Below are 18061 nucleotides of genomic sequence, written 5' to 3' on the forward strand. Positions count from 1 at the left end.
CCTCAAGCCTCAGTTTACCTATCTGGGCAACAGGGGTGGCCATGCCCGCAAATAAGGTACTTGTGAGCACTTGGCCTTGGCCGTAAGTGCCCGATGCACTGCTCGTACATACATATACATGACACTGACCCCCATCTCTGGGGTCAGAGCCTTGGTCCTTCCTGGGTTCATTCATCCCCGCCCCTACCTCCATCTCTATCCTACCTGCTGCTGCCCTGAGTATCCCCCCTCCCTGCCCCCACCAGCCCATCTCCCCGCCCACGCCGCCCACGCCCCCCACCCTGGGGGAGGCTGCCCAACTCTTACTCGGCTCCGGCTCCGTGTTGCTGCAGCAGCTGGTGCAGCATCTGGGACTGCTGGGTATGGTGGAGATCGGTGGGCACCAGCCCCTGCCCCATGGCAGCGTAGGGGGGCATTGGAGGCTCAGCCTTCATGTACAGATCCCGCTGCAGGACGGGGTAGTGAGGCGGAGGCGGCGGGGGCGGCGGTGGGGGGTGCTCCGGGCGGGAGGGCACCCCCACGTGGCACAGGCTCTCAGGGGTTAGGGTGCGCAGGAGATGGGGGTCTGTGGGAGAGATGCGGGGTGGCCATTAGGTTTCCCGGCACCAGCTCTCCCCGGGGCGGGGTCTCCTGATTCCCGCCCCCTCCTGAACCCAGCCTGGGGGCTGCCCTCCTGCCGACCCCACGTGGGAGGAGGCTGGGCAGTCTAGAGGCTGGCCACTACAGGCCCCGGCGGGGAAGCCAGACCCTGCCCAGGGGGTGGGCAGCCTTTCACCCCATCCGAGCCAGCTCCTTCCCCTGGGCCGCCGGGCCTGGCCCGGCTCCCTGGGGAGGTCCCTCATCCCCAGGTTCTCCCCCAGCCCCTCTCAGGCCTGCTCCTTCTCTGAGCCTCAGGAAGGAGTCTCCGGGACCCCCAGCGCTGTCCTGCGGGGGGCCCTCCTCCCTCCGGCGGGTCCCAGGGGCCAGCCCCCCAGCCTGAGGGGGGAGGCCCCAGCTCCCTTTGTTCCCCAGGAGGCATTCCAGAGATGTTTTTGGTAAGATAAACAGAACTCTTGACCCCTCTCTGGGCTGTGGGGAGACGGCTGCCCGTGATCCCTCTGCTCTTGGCCACCTGGGGGCCACTGCACCCCTGAGCACCTCCCAAGGGGAGGTGGGCCCGGCAGCAGCCAGGCCTGTGTCCAGGCTGCACCCAGCCGCCCCCAGCCGTCCACTTACCGCCGAAGGGCGCGTCCATGATGGCGCCGGCGGGCAGGCGGGTGGCATCCCCGGCAGGGACACTTGCTCAGAGGCAGGGCCAGGCTCCCCACCCACCCATGGGGAACAACAGCCAGCGCCGCGGAGTATTTGACCAGCGATAATCTGGGCCTGCTGGGCGGCCGCTGGCCCCCTCCCTCCCGATAAGGCCGCCCCAGCCACTTGCCCAAACCCCAGAGGGGGAGGGCGGTGCCCGCTGGACTCACCATTCACCTGCTGGGGGGAGTAGGCCTCGGAGCCAGAGTCTGGGGGGGAGTCTGGCAGCGTGCTGGGAAGCAAGAGGAAAGGGTGGTTGGGGGGGCAGCCGAGCCCCTGCCTTCCAGCCGGGCAGCTCTTCTGCGGGGCAGGGTCCCGGAGACCCAGGGGCTGGAGGCTTCGAGGTTTCTTCGCAGCCCCCGTTATGGGCATTTCTCTGTACCAGCTACCTTGGGGTGCCTGGCAGGGCCCAGTTGTGGGTGGAGGCCTTGGGCTCTGGCCCAGCATCCCCTCAGACCTACAGGGCACTTGGGAGCGTGTCACCTGTGTCCCTGACGATGGCACAGGGATTCAAGGACTCCCTCTGCAGCCCGAAGGGCCAGGCCAGCTCTTTCCTTCCTGCACCCACAGAAGTCCCACTTCCTGGAGACTCTAGGGGCCGGGCCTGGGAAACTTCAGTGGGTCACCGGGGGGGCTGCCCTGCCACAGGCAGGTGTAGGCTGGGCAAGGAGCCAGCTCGCCAGGCCTGCACTTATTTTTTTCTTGCAGGTTTTGTTTTATCAGTGGTTCGGGCAAAAGAACAAACTCAACTCTGAGAGGTCAACACGTCCTGCGTGAGCCCTGAGTCCGCCCAGGGGGGCGGCTGCGGCCACTCTCTGAGGGAGCTGACTCTTTGGCCACCCTGGTCCCCACATCTGGAAAGGCTGCCCACCGTCATGCCCAGGCAGCTTCTGAGGCGGCCCAGCTCTTGTGGACACAGCCCTGGGCTGCTTGCAGGGTCCCCCAGCTCCCCTGGACAAGCCACCGCTCACCCAAACCCTGCAGGCCGTGTGAAGATGACAGGAAAAGGTGATGGGGACTCGGTCCTTGCTGCGCCCAGCGGGCCGACCGGGGCCTCTCCAGCTCCGGGTCCACCATCTGCCCCCACTCCCTGCGCTGCCCTGACAGCGGCCTTGAGTAAAGGTCTTTCTCACCCTCCGGCCCCTATCAAATGTGCCACATCCACAGAACCTCGTGTTCTTCCTCGTAACTCCTCACGGTGCACGAGTCCTCGATTTGCTGATTTATTGATTAGTCACTCCCTCCCCCACTAGACCGCAGGAGCCACTATAGGAGGGATGTGCCTGCCTCGTTTACCACCTAGAACAGGGCCTGGCATGGGTGGGGGCAGTGGCCCTGGAGCGGCCCGGAGGCCACAGCGTGTCTGAGTGGTTCTGGACAAGCACTTTCTCTCTCTAGGAAATGGCCCCAGTCTGCCATCCGAATCCTGCCGTGAGCGGGGTGGGGCTTTACTCGCAGGCTGGCTGGTTTTGGGGTCCCCCAGGAGCTGGTAACTGGGGACAGTCGAGGGGCTCTCGCAGAGGCATGGAGAACAGCAGCGGGCACCCAGCAGGTGCTTATGATGTGTCAGTTCCCTTCCCTCCCTGCCCTTCGGGGCCTGTGGCTTAGGGACAGCCTCTGCGCCTCAAGCGGCCAGCTGCCCTGCAGCAATGGCTCACCCCTGGCTGGCACCCCAGCTCCCCTCCACGGCCCTCCCCCTGTAAGTCAAGACACAGCCACTGTCCCCCCAGTACTTCCTCTGGGTTTCCTCCCCTGACTTCCACAGTCACGCAGGGGCGGAAGCATTCGGGGCTCCCTTCACAGCCGGGGTGCCGAGGTTATGGGTTAGCACCCAGAAGGCCGGAAGTGGTGGAGCTGGAGACGGAGCCAGGCTGCCTGGCCGGCGTTGTGCTCCCAGCACCCTGTCATCCTTCCACCTAGAGATGGGGTCACCTGCCCCCTGCCTGAGCCCGGGAACCCAGAACTTTCTCCGAGCCCCTCTGCAGAGCCGAGCAGACCCACGCTCCCCGCCTCTCCCCACGAGCATGTGCCTGTGGACTGCCCTGCAGTCTGGCTGGGCTGGTGGCCACCTGGAACCCTGGGTCACAGCCGGGCCCGGGCTGAGCCCTTGGGTCAGGTGCTGACGTGGACTCCTTGGAGAGGAGCCAGGGAGCACATCGGGGGCCGGTTTGGGTAGGGTCCCAACACCTGCACCAACGGCCAACTCCCTGAGGCCGCGGGAAACAGCAGCTATAAATGCACGAGCGACTGGGTAGGCCTGGTGCAGGGAGGGGTTTGGGTGCCCTGGGTGCCTGCATGCACGTAGAGGTGCTCCCCTGAACGTAAACAGTCCTGCCTCCAGTCCCACTCCCTCCCCGCCACTCTCCACACAGCTCTCGGGGATGGAGATCTTTCTAGCACTTAGGTCAGCCCTCATCACTCCCCTGCTCAGAACCCTCCGTGGCTGTCCACTGCCTCAGCACAAAGCCGTGAGCACCTCCTCAGCCTGGCCCTGGTCCCCCAGCCACCTTACCTACCCACAGGGCAGCCCGATGCCCACTGCCCAGCCTCGGCCGGCACCTCCCAGGCCCCCAGTCACTGGTCCCACGGGCCGCCTGGGCCTGGGTCTCTGCATCTTACCCCACCCCCACTGCCCTCACTCACCCGGGGGCATAGGGAGCCTTGGGCTCTGCCTTGATGGGGGGCCCAGAGCCCCCCAGGAAGGGCTTGGGAGCAGCACCCATGCCGTTGTTGTTGTTGCAGTTGAGCGGGGCGCTGTAGTTCGGGGGTGGGAGGGGGCCATGGCGACCCGGGGAGGCTCCGCCCCCGGGGGGGCTCAGGTGGTGGACCCCGCTGGAGCCGGGGATCGCTGGCTGCCCGTGGGGGTAGGAGGCCGCACTGGCTGGAGCAGAGATGTCAGGGAAGCAGCTGCGGAGAAGGGTGGAAGCTCAGCGCCAGCCCGGCACCCCCGCCCCTCCCGGACGCTGCAGTGGGCTCAGTGGCTGGGAAAGGAGCAGCTCTCAGAGGCGGGGCCCCGTCACCCCTCCCAGGTGGAGGCCAAAGGGGCTGGGGTGCCGCGGGGGCCGCTCACAGGTCAGAGGCGTCCTCCTTGCTGATGTACTCCTCCAGGATGCTGGTGTCTATGTTGGAGGGCTCCAGGGCGCCGTTGATGTCGTGGCCTGTGGGGGAGGGGTGGACGTGAGAGATCGGCCCAGCCCACCAACTCTCCGCAGGCTGGGCCCTCCCCATCTGTGCATCCACGTGGAGGGGGAGTCCCTCATCACCCCCCACCTGCCAGCCCTCCAGGAGGTATTGATGGTGCTGCCCTCAGTCCACAAGGCCAGCTGGACTCTGCAAGGAGGGGCGGGGCCCAGAGTGCAGGTCTGGACAGACCGGCCGCTTCCTGCCCCTCCATTCTCCTTTCCAGCTTCGTGACATGAGCAAGTCCCTTCGTCTTTTCTATAAAATGGGGTAACCGTGTCCCCATCTTGCGGGGTGCTGTGAGGAGCAAACGAGGCGCTTTATTTACCCAGGTGCGCAGCGGATACCAGCCCCCTCACTGACTCAGACCCAGACTCACTGACTCTGTCCTGCCCTGTCCTCCGGGAGGCGGTTCCAGATGGCCCAGCTGCGGGCAGCCGGGACCAGGAGGCCTGGCGGGGCTGGACCACACATCCTGGGGGGCCCATGGGGCTGGGGGAGACTCCTGAACCCCGGGCCCCAGCTGCAGGTGGCGAGGGAGCAGGGGTCGGAGTCAGGAGTGCCCAGCCCACCCTCACTGCGTGTGCCCATCACCCCCACATCGAGGGCTGAGCCCAGAGGAGGAAACAGCCCCAGAGAGGTTCGGCGGGGAACGATGGTGGCCTGAGCGCTGCTCCTCTGCCTGACCTCTCCTGGGCCCTCCCCGCTAGCCCCAGCCCCACCAACGGGAGGGATTCACAGAAAAGGCAGCCCAGTGCTCTTGGGCATCAGCAGTGAAGGAGAGGGGGAGGCGCTGGCCTTTCCCCTCCTGGGGTCACCTTGCAGGGGGAGCTGGAGTGCTGGGTGATAAGGGGGCTGACGTGGGAGATGCGTCAACTCTGATAATGGAGGACGGCCCCACCCACACTGCTGACCTGGGCTGGCCGGCCCCACTGAGGCAGGAGGCACCCCTCCCATAGGCCCCTAGGCCTTGAGTCTGGGGTCTGTGCCTCATGCCCCCTCCCCTGGTGAACCCTGGGAACAGAGCTCAGGTCCAGTAATAAATCCTAGCTCACCTACTCCCTGCTGTGTGACCTTGGGCAGGTCACATACCCTCTCTGAGCCTCAGTCGCCTCAGTAAAATGGGGACGTGAACAGCTAACACTTTACAGCGTTCTTCTGAGGATGAAACAAGTTAAGGTATATGAAGTGCCCGGAACACAGTGGGTGCTCAGCAAACAGTGGCTGTCCCCACTCCCCAGAGCCCTGGGGTCCCCAGGAACCCCCAGCCCAGGCCCCTCCCTGGCCCTGGCCGGCATTTCAAGAATGCTGAGCCCCGCTTAGGTGATTAATGAGTGGCTAAGCCCTCCTAGGAGTCACGCGCTGCCTGGGACAGGCCCTCCTGCTGGCCCCCACACTGGACTCACCCGGCCAGGAACAAGGGACACCCACCAAGCACCGCCAATGGCCGCCCAGGGCAAGGGGAGCTTCTCGAGCTGGGAATGACCAGGCTGCATGCCGAGGTTCCAGGACCCCCACCCCGTCCTTCCCTGTTAACCAAAGGTCCCATTTACTGAGCGCCTGCTGTGTGCCAGACACTTTCAGAGCCAAGTACGTTAATAATCACAGGAGTTTATTACATGTAAGGCATCCTGCAGGCTCTTCCTGTGCACTGTGACATAATTCTCCCAACCTATCACGATGACGATGACAGTGGCTCACACTGACTGAGTGCCTGCCAGGCCCCAGCACCATCCTAAGTGCTTTACAGGTTCACCTCCCAATCGCCCCTGCAGACTTGGTGTCTGTTATTAGCATCATCCCCTTTGTTCAGAGAAGTCAAGCCTCTTGCCCAAGGCAACCCAGCAAGGAGAAGCCAATCTCAAGTGCAGGGGCCCGACTCCAAGAGGGAAAGTGTAGTTGGTGGTCGCTGAGGCTTCCCAGCCATGCTGGGCTGCCCCACTGGATGACGGGGCGCGGGTGGTCCTGAGGGCACAGGAGGTGGGGAGGGAGGGGGTACTGGCACGTCACTCCCACCTTGGCTGCTGAAGCCGCAGGGTTTTGAGACTGAACTTGGAATCCACAGTGAATGATGGGGTGACAGAGTCCTGGTGCAGCTATTTATAACAGGCCAGGCCCCCTCCTCCCCCTCCCCCGGCCAGGAGCAACTCCTAATCACCCCTAATCCTCCTGCCCCCCTCCCCCGGGGTGGGGGGTGCCTCCGACAGAGGCATCTTGGGAGACCCTAACGAGAACCAGATGTGGTTGGGGGGAGGAGAGACCCTCGGTGCCAGGGGCCGGGCGGACGGGAGGATGGAGGAGGGAGGGGGGAGCCACTGGGGCAGGGTGGGGGTGGGCCAATGGGTGGGAGAGAAGTATGAGGTTTGGGGGGTTGGTGGGCCTCCTGAGGACCACTGACCCCACACCTCCTCTTTCTCTGGGAGTCCTCGCCGCCTGTCCCAAAGGGTCCAGCCACCCAGGAGATGCGCCCCGCCTATCCCATGACCAGGCTGGAGATCTCTAACCCAACGTTCCAGCAGGACAGGGTGGAGTGGCTCCTTGACTCCTGAGGCTGGGGCAGAGCCTCCAGGAACCCAGGAGAAAGGCATGGCCCCCTGCCCCACTGCTCCCCAAAGAACGCTGGAACATCCTGGAACACCGCTGAGCGGCAGGTACAGTCAGGAAGGAAGCTGAGAATCTCATGCTGATCCTCAAGACCTCCCTGGGAGCTGGAGAGGCTGCCAAGGTCCCACAGCCTGAAGGCGGCACCACCAGGCCACAAACCAGCATCCCCGCCCTCCCTCTCCCCAGACCCTTCAACTTCCCATCGCTCGGGATAACCAGGACCCTCGTCCGTCCAAGGCCTGGCCCGGTCGACCCCCTGCCTGCCCCCGTGGCCGCTCCTGCCCCAGTGCCCCTCCCTGCAACTCTCCACAGTCCAGCCCCCGCCTCATTCCATCCTGGGACAAACACCCCCTTGCACATCAGGGCCTTTGCACATGCTGTTCCCTCATGCTGTTCCCATTCCTCGTGACTCTATAGGCTTTGGCTTAAATGTAAGTTCCTCCGAGAGACCATGTCTGACTCCCCCATTCTCCTGAGCGGCCTCCCTTCTACTTTCTCATCAGGCTCTTTGCTCCCCTGCCCAGCACACACCTCGGGGGAAGAATCAGTCCTCTGCCCACCCACTGCCCGTAGCACACACTCACCGCGCGGTCACTCTGCCCAGCCATGCCACACACACTCTACATGGCTCGTATTTAATTCCCATAACAACCCTACGGGGTAGGTGGTTTTCTTGTTCCCTCTTTCACAGATGAGGAAGCTGCGGCTCAGAAAGGATAAACGCCTTTCCCATAGCTTAGAGGTGTGGCAGCTGGGCCGTGAGTCCTGCCCCGTTTTGTCTCTCAGCGGTGTAAGCATCTAAGCATCCCGCAGGCACACGACGAATGTTCATGGGATGAATGAGCAAAGTGGCAAGCGGGGCACTGGGACCAGGCCTGCCCGAGTCTGGGCACCTCCGCCCGGCCATGCTGTGGTCAGGGTTCAGGGCTAGACAGGGCCCCTCCAGGCACCGCCCCTGCCCTGCTGAGCTATGCACCCCAGCTGCTCCTCATTAATTAGGCCCTTTATTACCTGCTTTTAACAGGAGCCAGACACTGCTCCTTCCCAGGCAGGCGGGATCGGGGCTGTGGGAAGGAAGCCCCTCCCCTCCTGTCTCCTCCTCTCTTTAAGGCCACCCAGCTAGGCAGAAGAGGAACCGAGGCGACACAAGCCAGGTGCGGGATGAGGGCGGATGGGGGCCCAGGTGGTCCTCCACCCTGGACCCTTCCCTTCCTGCCCCCTCGTGCTCATGCCCCCCCCCCCACCAGCTGTGGCCACTGGCTGAGTCTCGGCCATTGTCCCGGGGAACGGGGGGAGGGTGGGGACCCGGCACAGTGGGAGGCTTGTGCCCTGCCCACACCCTCCCCCTCAACCGTCAATGAGGCACTTGTCAATTCATGCCCCAAACATGGCGGAAATCCCGTCGGCCACGTGGCTGTGGGCAGGGCAGGCCATGGCCTAAGGATGCCGGCCAGGCCTAGCTGATCTGAACCTGGGGCTAACAGGACACAGGTCTGCCCCCCTGCTGTTGAGTGTCCACTCCAGGCATCTGAATCTGAGGGGCATCCTGCCTCCAGGCAACGGCTGGGCCAGGGTAGCAGTGGTCAGGGGATTGCCCACCTTGGCATCCCCATAATGCCCTAAGGGACCCCTGGGGTCAAAGAGGCCTGGTTGCTAACGCGGGTCCCCCTTCATTGCTGCGTGACCCTCGGCAAGTGACCTGACCTCCCTGTGCCTCAGTTCCCTTCCCTCTCAAGTGAAGGAGATCCCTGCATCACGGGGTGGTCGTGAGTCTCCAGTGAGATGGTGGGAAAGCTCCTCACCTCTAGAAGGCCATTCCTCACCTTGCTCTGGGCTCCCACCTCCTCTCCTGCCCAAGCCCAACCTGTGCCATGATGTTATTCTGACACACGCATGGCACAGCCCAGCCTCCAGGACTTGGCTCTAGCCATCCCCTCTCCAGTGGGGAAGCCTTCTGTGACTGCCTGCCTACCCTGGCAGTCCCTCCTCGATCACCCCAGTCACAGAGGGCCCCCAGTGCGGTGGCTCATTTCCCCATATTGACTGAGCTGATCAACATGTACCAAACTAGTTCCCACTGGGACAGGGCACAGGGGGCTCTCACCTCCCTTGGTTTGGACTTTCTATCTTTATTAATTGATTAATATGGCAACTACTTCAGGCTTCGGATTGTGACCAGAGCCTTCTCAGTCAAAACGCCTTCAGGCCAAATGCTTGATTCTGCAAGCTACACTTTGCATCTCTGCATCAAATCCCCAATCATCTTGGGGCTGAGTGACAAGGATGTAGCTCTGGAGTCATTGCCATCAGGTCCTTAATCTGATCCACAGTTGTCTTTGTTCCCTCTCAACTTCTTGCCAAAAATGCAGCAGAGCCCTGCCTCCTGCCTGCAGAGACCCAGATCCTCCAGGGGACCTGAAATCTTTAGCCACCCCTGGGCTATAGCTATGTCCTCCCCTAGTCCCCACACAGCTGCCACCCTGTCCTCAGGTCCACACAAGGCTGAACTCACAGCCCGAAGATGCTGCGAAGCCAGGTCCAACAGACCTGGCCCAGCAGTTGTGGCCTCTTCTTAGGGAACCCACATGGGTCCCTAGGGATCTCCACTTTGCTCTGGGGGCCCCCAGCCCTCTCCCACAGGGACTAGGCCAGGCAGGCTGGGGAAGGCCCCTCCCCACAGAGGCAGAGTAGAGACCCTGCAGCTTGGGGTGGGAGCAGGTCTCTACCAGGGTTACCCATGCCCACCTGTGTTCATACACCAGCATGCCCCACAGGCATGTGCACACACAAGGGCACACTCCCAGGCGTGTATCCACTGGCACACACATGATCGTGTACATCCGAACATACACATGTACAGAGGCACACCCCCCGCACACTGACACACACGTGTGCACATACCGGCATGCTCCAAGTGTGCTCATTCATTCACTCACACAATTATTTACTGAGCATCTGCTGTGTATCAGGCACAATTCTAGGCTCTGGAGATAAAGCAGTAAACAGACAAAACCTACTCCCTCCACGGAGCTGACATCCTGGAAGCAGAGTCAGATGACAAGCCAGGTGGGCAAAATCCACAGCATTTCAGAAGGTGACAAATGCTACGGAGACAATAAAGCAGGGAGAGGGGCTGGGGTGCTAGGAGGGTGGGGAGCGCTGCAATTCTAAACAGGGTAGCAGGGAGGGCTTTACTGAGCAAAGATACGAAGGAGGTGAGCCACAGGGACATCTGGGAAGCGCATTCCAGGCAGTGGGGAGGCACTGCAAAGGCCCTGAGGCATGTTCACATCTCAGCACACCTCACAGACTTCTACATTTGTGCCTACCAATGCTCGCTGACCCAATGGCAGGCCCAGGCCAACACACCTCCCCATCAGCTCTAGGTGGAGCCAGTCCAGCTGCGCGAACTCGGTGTCACAGACCCCAAACTCCACCACCAAAGGCAGCCCCCTCCAAGTTAGCAAAGCAGGGGATGGGGACTGCCCCCCACCCCCCAGCCCCCGCCAAGGCCACAGACCCCAGGAGGGAGAACCATGGGGGAAGAAGATAGCACAGGGGACTGGGATGATGAAGAGGGGAGTGAGGGAGGGTCCCAAACCTTTCAGAGAGACAGAGGCTGCGGTTGTGCATTGCGGGGCTGGAGGGATCTAGGTCAGATGGAGGGAAAACTTTCGCACTGATGCAGCCTGGAGTCAGGGGGAGGCCAGGAAGCCCTGAAGCCCCCTGTGCATAGTCCAGGCCAGTGGGGGCTCAGGACCCAACTTCCTTCCCTCCCACTCCAGGCCCTGGGGGAGTCTCACTGCTTATGTCACACAACCTAGATCATCTGAGTGAGGGCTCTGAGGCCCAGAGAGGTCAAGGGGCTGGACGGCAGTCACCCAGCACAGCCATCACTGGTGGGTCAGGACCCTCAGCACGCAAGGAGGAGAGGCTCCCTCCCGCCCCACTCCAAGCTAGCACCCAACTGTGACGGGTCAGGAGACCCGGGGTCCCAGCCCAGCTCTGCCGTGGCCGCCCTGAGTGAGCCTGACCCATCGCCTTCCCCTCCTGCCTCAGCAGCCCCCTCTCGGAAGTGAGGGGGCACCACCCACACTTCCACGGAGGCCCAGGACTCCCGGGAGACACCACATGCGAAAACCTCCGGCCTGGGTGTGGCAGGCAAAGACGAAGGACAGTCAAGACCCTTCCCCACCCCCCTTACACCCCCCCCACCCCGCCCCGCCACCTGCCCAAGGGCCGAGTTCCGAATCTCTGGGGTAGAGGGCGGGGCAGGCCCAGCTGGAGCAGGCAGCGGGACCAGGCAGGGCCAGACCTGTCATGGAGCAGAGCTCCGGAGTACAGAGTGTGCTCATCCCTGGAATAAGTAGCCCAGAGAGGGTGAGGGGCTTTCCCAAGGCACACAGCGCCAGCCACAGGCCCCAGCCCAAGCTTGGGGGCACTGACCTACCCATGGACCAATAAATCCTCCAAGTGGGGAGCATAATAGCTGTTGTAAGCGTCCCAGGGGAGAATAATCACAATCCAGGCTGACATTCATGGAGTGGAGCCGTGCCAGGCACTGCATGAGGCCCTGCTCAAGCCCCTTCTACCTAAGCCCCATGGAAACCCTGAGAGGCAGGTACTCCTACTGCAACTGTATTCCCATTCTACAGATGGGAAAATGGAGGCACAAAGAGGTGCAGTGATAGGCCCAGGAGAAGGACCGTGGGTAAGCGGCAGAGCTAGGGACCGACCTTCAGCCCACCCCAGGGAGTGCACATGACCAACACAGACCCGAGGGGCTGCCCAACACGGTGGTAGCAGGGGCTGGAGACGGAGGTGAGAGGGGAGGCCCCCCATACACACACTCAGGCTGTGAGGAAAAATGAGGCCCAGAGGAGGGGGCCGTGAGGAGGAAGAAGGTGGGAAAAAAGGGCAGGCAGCCTGGGTGGGGCGGGGCCATCCCTGGTTAATAATTTAGTTAATGATTTCTTCTCCCCGTCCTTATCGCGTGGGCAAAGTCCAAGGGCAGCAGCCAATCAGCAGCCCTGCCGGGCTGTTACCCAGCAGCCTCTGCTGCCAGGGCCCCCCAGTCCTGTAGGCCCTTGGGAGTCAGGGAGCGGGGGCCAGGCCCCCAGGAGGAGGCCGTTCTGCCCAGAGCAGCCTGTCTCTCCCCCAGACACCCTGCTTGGCTCTGCCTAAGACCCCCAGGGGTACTCTGCCCAGGCCCCCAGACTCAGGAGAGGCCCTGAGGCCAGCACGTCGGAAGCGGCCGGCTCCGGTGGCTCCGCTCCCCTGTACCGAGCCAGGCCCTCACAGAGAGTCAGCTTCCTGGGGTGCGCCCCCCACCCCGCCTCTGTTCACACAGTCATTGTTGCTTCCATTCCTTGGGAACATTTCCTGCCCCCCTCCCACCCCGTGTGGCCCTGTGCTGTGTGTTGGGGACAGGGCGATGAGTCAGACCCCTGGCTACCACTTCCCCTCCAGCTGGAGTCAGGACCTTGGGAGGTGGGGCTGGGACAGGAGTCCTCTGGGGAGGCTCTGGGTGGACCCAAGAGGCACTCCATCTCATCTCCTTGAGAGTCAGGGGTCTGGCAGTCTCCCCCATCCACCTACTCCCTGGTCGCACTGCAGACAGACAGGCGGACGCAAGGCACCGTGCCATCCCATCACACACCGCGCCTCAGCCCCAGATTCCTGTCCAGGGTGGGCGTCCTCTCCCACAAGCGGTCAGGTGGTCTCCTCCTGGGGCCTCCTCCTGCCCTCTGGAGGCAGAGATGCTGGTCCCCATAGGAAGGCCACCCTCCCTCCCCCAAAGCCCTGGAGGCAGAGGGGTGTTCTGAGGCCTGGGTGTCAGCCCTGGCTCACGCTGGCTAACTCCCTTCTCTCAGAGCCGCAGTCTTAGGCCCTGGGAAAGGGGGCCAACGCCACCGCTCCCCTCCCACATCCCAGAGCTGGGGAAGGGTGGCTTTCAAACCAGGATCTGGAGTCTGGGGTCTGTGAGGAGCCCATCCGCCCTGTGTCCAGTGTATATGTCCTATTCGGAGGCCAGGAGTTTGTCTTTGCTTGGTGGCTAACAAGAATCACATTGGAAGTCCCTACTCTGGCCCAGCGCACCTGCCTACCCAAGGAGGGGACATGAGGCCAGAGAAATAAAGTCACCAGGCCAAGGCACCCATCAGGTATGGAAGGAGTGAAAACCCGCTCCCACCTCCAGCCCTGGCGGGGCTCTAGAGGCCAAGGGAGGTCCCCCAACCTCTCGGTGGCCCTTCCAGCCCAGCTCCCCTCAGTGGCTTCCTCCACATCGACCGGCTTACCGAGTGCTGATCGCTGCTCACTCGTGCCCCGTGTGCCCCCGGAGCCAGGGGCCAGCACCCTCCCCCTTCTAAAACGTCCCTCTTCCCCAGGGCTGGAGGAGAAGGCTCAGCCGCGGGCATCATCAGGACCTGCTCTGCCACCCACTCCTGTCTTGCAGGTGAGGAAAAGGGGCCCAGCGAGGGCAAGAGCTCTGCACAGGGTCATGCAGCTCTCAGGGGCCAAGTCTGCACCAGAACCTCTCAAGTCCTATAGGGATCCTCTGATGCTGCCTTGCCCTGTCCCTGACGGGCTCTGAGAGTCCAAGGCCCCAGCCGGTCAAGGTGATGAGGGGAACACCTGCCACTGTGCCCCGGTTACCTGCTGGGAGCCAGTGCATCCTGCCCGGAGGGTCCCCTCTCTGCAGGCCCTGTGCCCGCCGATCTGGGCGGCCGCAGCCTCCCTCTAGGGGATTAGCAGGGCAGTCACGGGGGCCCGGCTGTACCAGCCTCGAGGGGGCCGCCCTGTCCCAGCCTCCCACCTGAGGCCCAAAGCGCCTTAGCTTCCAGCCCACCAGCCTGAGGCAGGGTACAGCCAGGCCCACCGCACAGGACCAGGCAGGACCCAGGGCATATGCTTGATGTGCCTGGAGAGTGGGCCACGTCACACGAGGGCCTGGGCACGCCCTGCCCCCTTCAGCCAAGCCCTTTCCCACCTCCAAGTCCAGAGCTGAAAGCACAGACCCTGCCCACCATACCCACTGTCCTGGGGAGTGACCAAGGCCAAGCGGGAGCCAGGATGAGCGCTCAGGTGTCCCCAGCCCCAAGTGCGAAGCACCCTCCTCCTGGGAAATACATCCACGTGCACAAAAGCACCCTGCACTTCCACACTGCCACTCGAGAGCACACTCAGCAGCGCCCCCGCCCAGGGGCGCCCTAACAACCCCACTACGTCCCCCACATGCCGCTGCCCACCGGATTCCTGGCCAGGCCTTCCCCACCAAGTGGCCCCGGAGACCCCAGCCCTCAGCGCCCGCCCCACCTTCCCCCCATCTCAGGCTCTGGGAGCACTTCTCCAGCCCCTGGCTCCCTCCACAGACATTCTTGAGTCTGCTCTTATCTCTCTGGAGGGAGCAGCGCAGCCTCCCGGCCAGGCCAGCCAGGCTGGCCGCATGGCTGAGCCGTGGCGTCAGGCCCCACCCCCACCCCCACCCCCACCCCCCGCCCACGGCCAGGAGGGAAAGTTTGGCTCAGGAGACAGGGAGCCTGGGCCAGCCAGGCCCACCCCTCTGCCCAGGCCCAGGGTCCTGGGGGAAGGGGGCACAGGGATTTCTGCAGGAAGCAAGGGGGCCTGGTCCGTGAGTCATCTGGGATGTCCGGCGGGCTCCGGGCACCCCCAAAATAGTGGCCCCCAGGCAAGGACTAGTGTCCCCTTCCTACCTCCCCAGAGCCCCCAGCCCCCATAAGGCCCCTCAAGGCTCTTAAAGGAGGAAAAGGATCTGGGGAGAACAAGAGCCCCTGGGACTGACGGGGAAACGCCTAGGACCCTCAAATGGCCCAACTACCTGAGGATCAACCACTTCATCTAGTCCAAACCTGATTTCTTGGATTCTGGGAGTGTCCAGAATCCTGGAGTGGGGAGGCTGGAGGCTTGGGGATGCCCTTACCTGGGCTGTCCGGCAAGCAGAGTGCACAAAGGCTCCCCCCGCCCACACACACACCCCCCCTGCAGTCACAGACAGGGAGAAACTAAGTCAAAGAAAGGCCTTCCTTGCTCCCTCATGGGACGCCAAAGGGCTCTGGGCGCTGGGCGCTGGGCTTGAAACTTGGACCCTAATTCCCTGCCCTGTGGCCCAACAGCTGCAGCACAGTGTGCCCCGTGGGCCACCGCGCCTCGCCATGGGCAGGTTCACACTAATGGAAGGTTCTGGATCATTGAGTTTTGGGTTCTGAAGGCACTGAGGTGCTGGAGATGGACTTAGGGACTAGGGGGAGGGTGGGGGCAGAGGCTGGGCTCCCGAGGTTGGTGGAGAGGGACACAAGAGCACCCAGAGGGTCTGAGAAGCTGGGAGAGTCAGCCTGCACCTCTGCACCCCCTCCCACACTCTGTCTCATCCCTGGTCTGGCTGGATGTTCCAGTGAGGGTCTGAGAAGCTGGGAGATGTCAGCCTGCACCTCTGCACCCCCTCCCACACTCTGTCTCATCCCTCCTGAACCCAGAGCCCAGGAGGGGGACAGCCTCAAGGGGCAGAGATTACTCAGGAAAGGGGAGTGGGTGAGATGTAGGAGCAGACCCCCAAATCCACTGGCCAGGAGAGGGGAGAGGGTAGAAGAAAATCTTGTAGGGTGTGTGTAGATCCCAGCCCTGGGGAGGGTCCTATCAGGGTCAAGGTGAGGGGATGAGGTCACTCCTGGGACGGGGGCACAGCCAGAGGAGGCATAGCTCCAGGGACAGGTGTGAGCGAAACAGCCCCGAGGAGCCACACAGAGCTGGCAGGATGCAGTTCACAGCTTTGGGAGGGTCTCGGAGTGCGGAGGTGGCTAACGGGGGGGATGCCAACTTCAAGAAGGTTCCAGAACCAACGAGAGTATTCCAGGGTGGGAGGTGGGGAAATCCAGCCCACAGAGGAATGCTGGGGAGGGGTTCCCAGCCCTAAGTAGGGGAGAGATAGCCGCTTCAAGGGGAAGTTCAGCCGTGGGCGGGGGGAGCAGCCTTGTGGAAGGTGGGTGACAGTCTTGAAGGGGGTCCCTGCCTCAGGGAAGCACTGGTGGGGAGGCGCTGGGGGCAGGAGTCAGGCTGGGAGTAGGGTGCCAACCTGAAAGGCACATAGGGTGCCTGAGTCTCTAGGCGGGGGTCCCAGTCTCTGGGAGGCATGCTGGGGGCCCCCGGCCTGGATGGGGTCCCAGGGAAGCACAGTAGAGGGTCCCGTCGTCGGGAAGTGCGCTGGGGGTGGGAGGTGTCAGAATTTAGTGGGGACTGCAGGTCCTGGAAGGCAGGAAGGAGGACCGAGCAGGGAAGGGGATACAGCTCCAAGGAAGTTGTGTGTCGGGGGACGGGGAGTGGGGAGCCCAACTTCAGCGGAGGCGGGTAGTAACCTCCAGGAGACAGAGGAGGGCCCCAGCCCAGAGGAGGTGTTCTGGGCGGGGGGTGGGGGGGTCCCAGCTTGATGAAAGCACAGTCGGGGGTCCCAGTCCCCGGGGAGATCGGCTGCGGGTTCCCAGCGCGAGAGGGTCGCCGCCCCCGCCGGCCCGCGGTCCCTCACCTTCGAAGAAGCGCTGCAGCGCCTCCGTCTCGTCCACCACCTCCATGTCCGGCCTGCCCCGCGTACACTCCACCCCGGCCCCGCTACAGCCCGGCCCGGGGGCGCGGCATCGCCGGCGCGGCCCGCGCGACAGTCCCGGCTCGGCTCCGGCTGCGGTCCCGCCCGGACCGCCGCAGCGCTCGCCCCCCGCGCGGCACTGGCCCGGCCCCTGCCCGCCCCACGCGCCCCGCCCGCCCACCGCGCGCAGCGCCCCCTGCCGGCCCGCCCCATTCCCGCGCCGCAGCCCCGCGGCTGGCAGGACGCGCGGGGCTCCTCCAGGGGGCGCTCGGCGCGGGGTCCTAACCAGCTTGGGGGTCGAGGGGCGGCCCAGCCTCTATGCCGGGAGGGCAGGGCCCCCGCAGTCCTCGGCAGCCCCTTGGGCAGGGGAAGATAGCGGGCTTCTGAATCTTAGATTTTCAGAACCAAACCTCAGAGGCATCCCCCGTTTCCTCTCCTTTATCCACCCCCCTCTCAGCAATAATAATAATAACCTGCATTTCTCGAATATTTGTTATGTGCCAGGCCCACAGTGAGCTGCTCTACAGGGGTTATCTCACGTTGTCCTCTCAGGTACCCTACAAAGGAGAAACTATTACGTGCATTATACAGATGAGGAAACTGAGGCTCAGTGAAGTTCAGTACCGTCTGAGGAAGTCTGTCCTGTGTAACCTTCCGTGACGATGGAAATGCTCTCTGCGTTGTCCAGCATGGTCGCCGCCGGCCACATGTGGCTACTGAGTACTTGAAATGTGGCTGCTGAGACTGAGAAACTGACTTCCCAATTTTAGTTAATTTTAATTAGTTCAAATTTAAATAGCTATGTGTGGCTGCGGTACTGAACAGTGCAGGTCGAAGGGTTTCCAAGTAATTAGCAGCAAAGGCAGCATCAGTGCCAGATCCTGGCTGACTTGGGAAACTCCCCCCTCAATCATCCAAGAGGGTCCTGAGTGAATCCACCAGCCTTGTCCCTCTGCCTCCACCCCTGTGAGTGCCCCCTCATCTCTCTTCTGCCCAACTGCACAGCCTCTCTCCCCACCCAATCTCCTCTATCATCCTCCCAAATTACTCTCTTTAAAATGTAAATCAGATCATTTCACTTCTTTGCCAAAACCTGTGGTTTCCCTTTGCACTCAAAACAATATCTAGGTCCATCCATGTTGCTGCAAATGGCATTATATACGTATAACTGATTCACTTTGCTGTACAGCAGAAACTAACACAACATTGTAAACCAACTGTACTTCAATAAACATTTAAAAACCAATATCTAAGCTCCCGCCCTGGTTTCCAAGGCCTTGTATGACCTGCCCCTGCCTGGACCGCTGACCTCAGCTCCTATTTTTCTCTCCATTGCTCACTAAGTCACAGCCACCAAAAGGCCTCCTTGCCATCACTCACATGTGCCAGACC

The 18061-nt window shown here is 62.6% G+C and overlaps 1 protein-coding gene across 7 annotated transcripts in view; it reads right to left on the reverse strand.

The window, feature by feature from the left end:
• Positions 1-16781, reverse strand: part of MYRF (myelin regulatory factor) — a 33634-nt gene extending 16853 nt beyond the window's left edge. For 4 of the 7 annotated variants that reach the window (XM_067748781.1, XM_067748780.1, XM_067748776.1 and 1 more), the window contains exons 1-5: positions 16613-16781; positions 4361-4448; positions 3934-4197; positions 1461-1522; positions 307-565 (exon numbers count right to left, since the gene is read on the reverse strand). In XM_067748781.1, coding sequence (XP_067604882.1) covers positions 307-565; positions 1461-1522; positions 3934-4197; positions 4361-4448; positions 16613-16658 — 719 coding nt within the window. In that variant the 5' untranslated portion in view covers positions 16659-16781. The remainder of the gene's footprint in view (positions 1-306; positions 566-1460; positions 1523-3933; positions 4198-4360; positions 4449-16612) is intronic. The other 3 variants (XM_067748782.1, XM_067748779.1, XM_067748777.1) reach the window with 1 other exon arrangement.
• Positions 16782-18061: the final 1280 nt, after the last annotated feature.

Source organism: Pseudorca crassidens, chromosome 9, assembly GCF_039906515.1.
Source record: "Pseudorca crassidens isolate mPseCra1 chromosome 9, mPseCra1.hap1, whole genome shotgun sequence".
Taxonomy (NCBI): Eukaryota; Metazoa; Chordata; class Mammalia; order Artiodactyla; family Delphinidae; genus Pseudorca; species Pseudorca crassidens.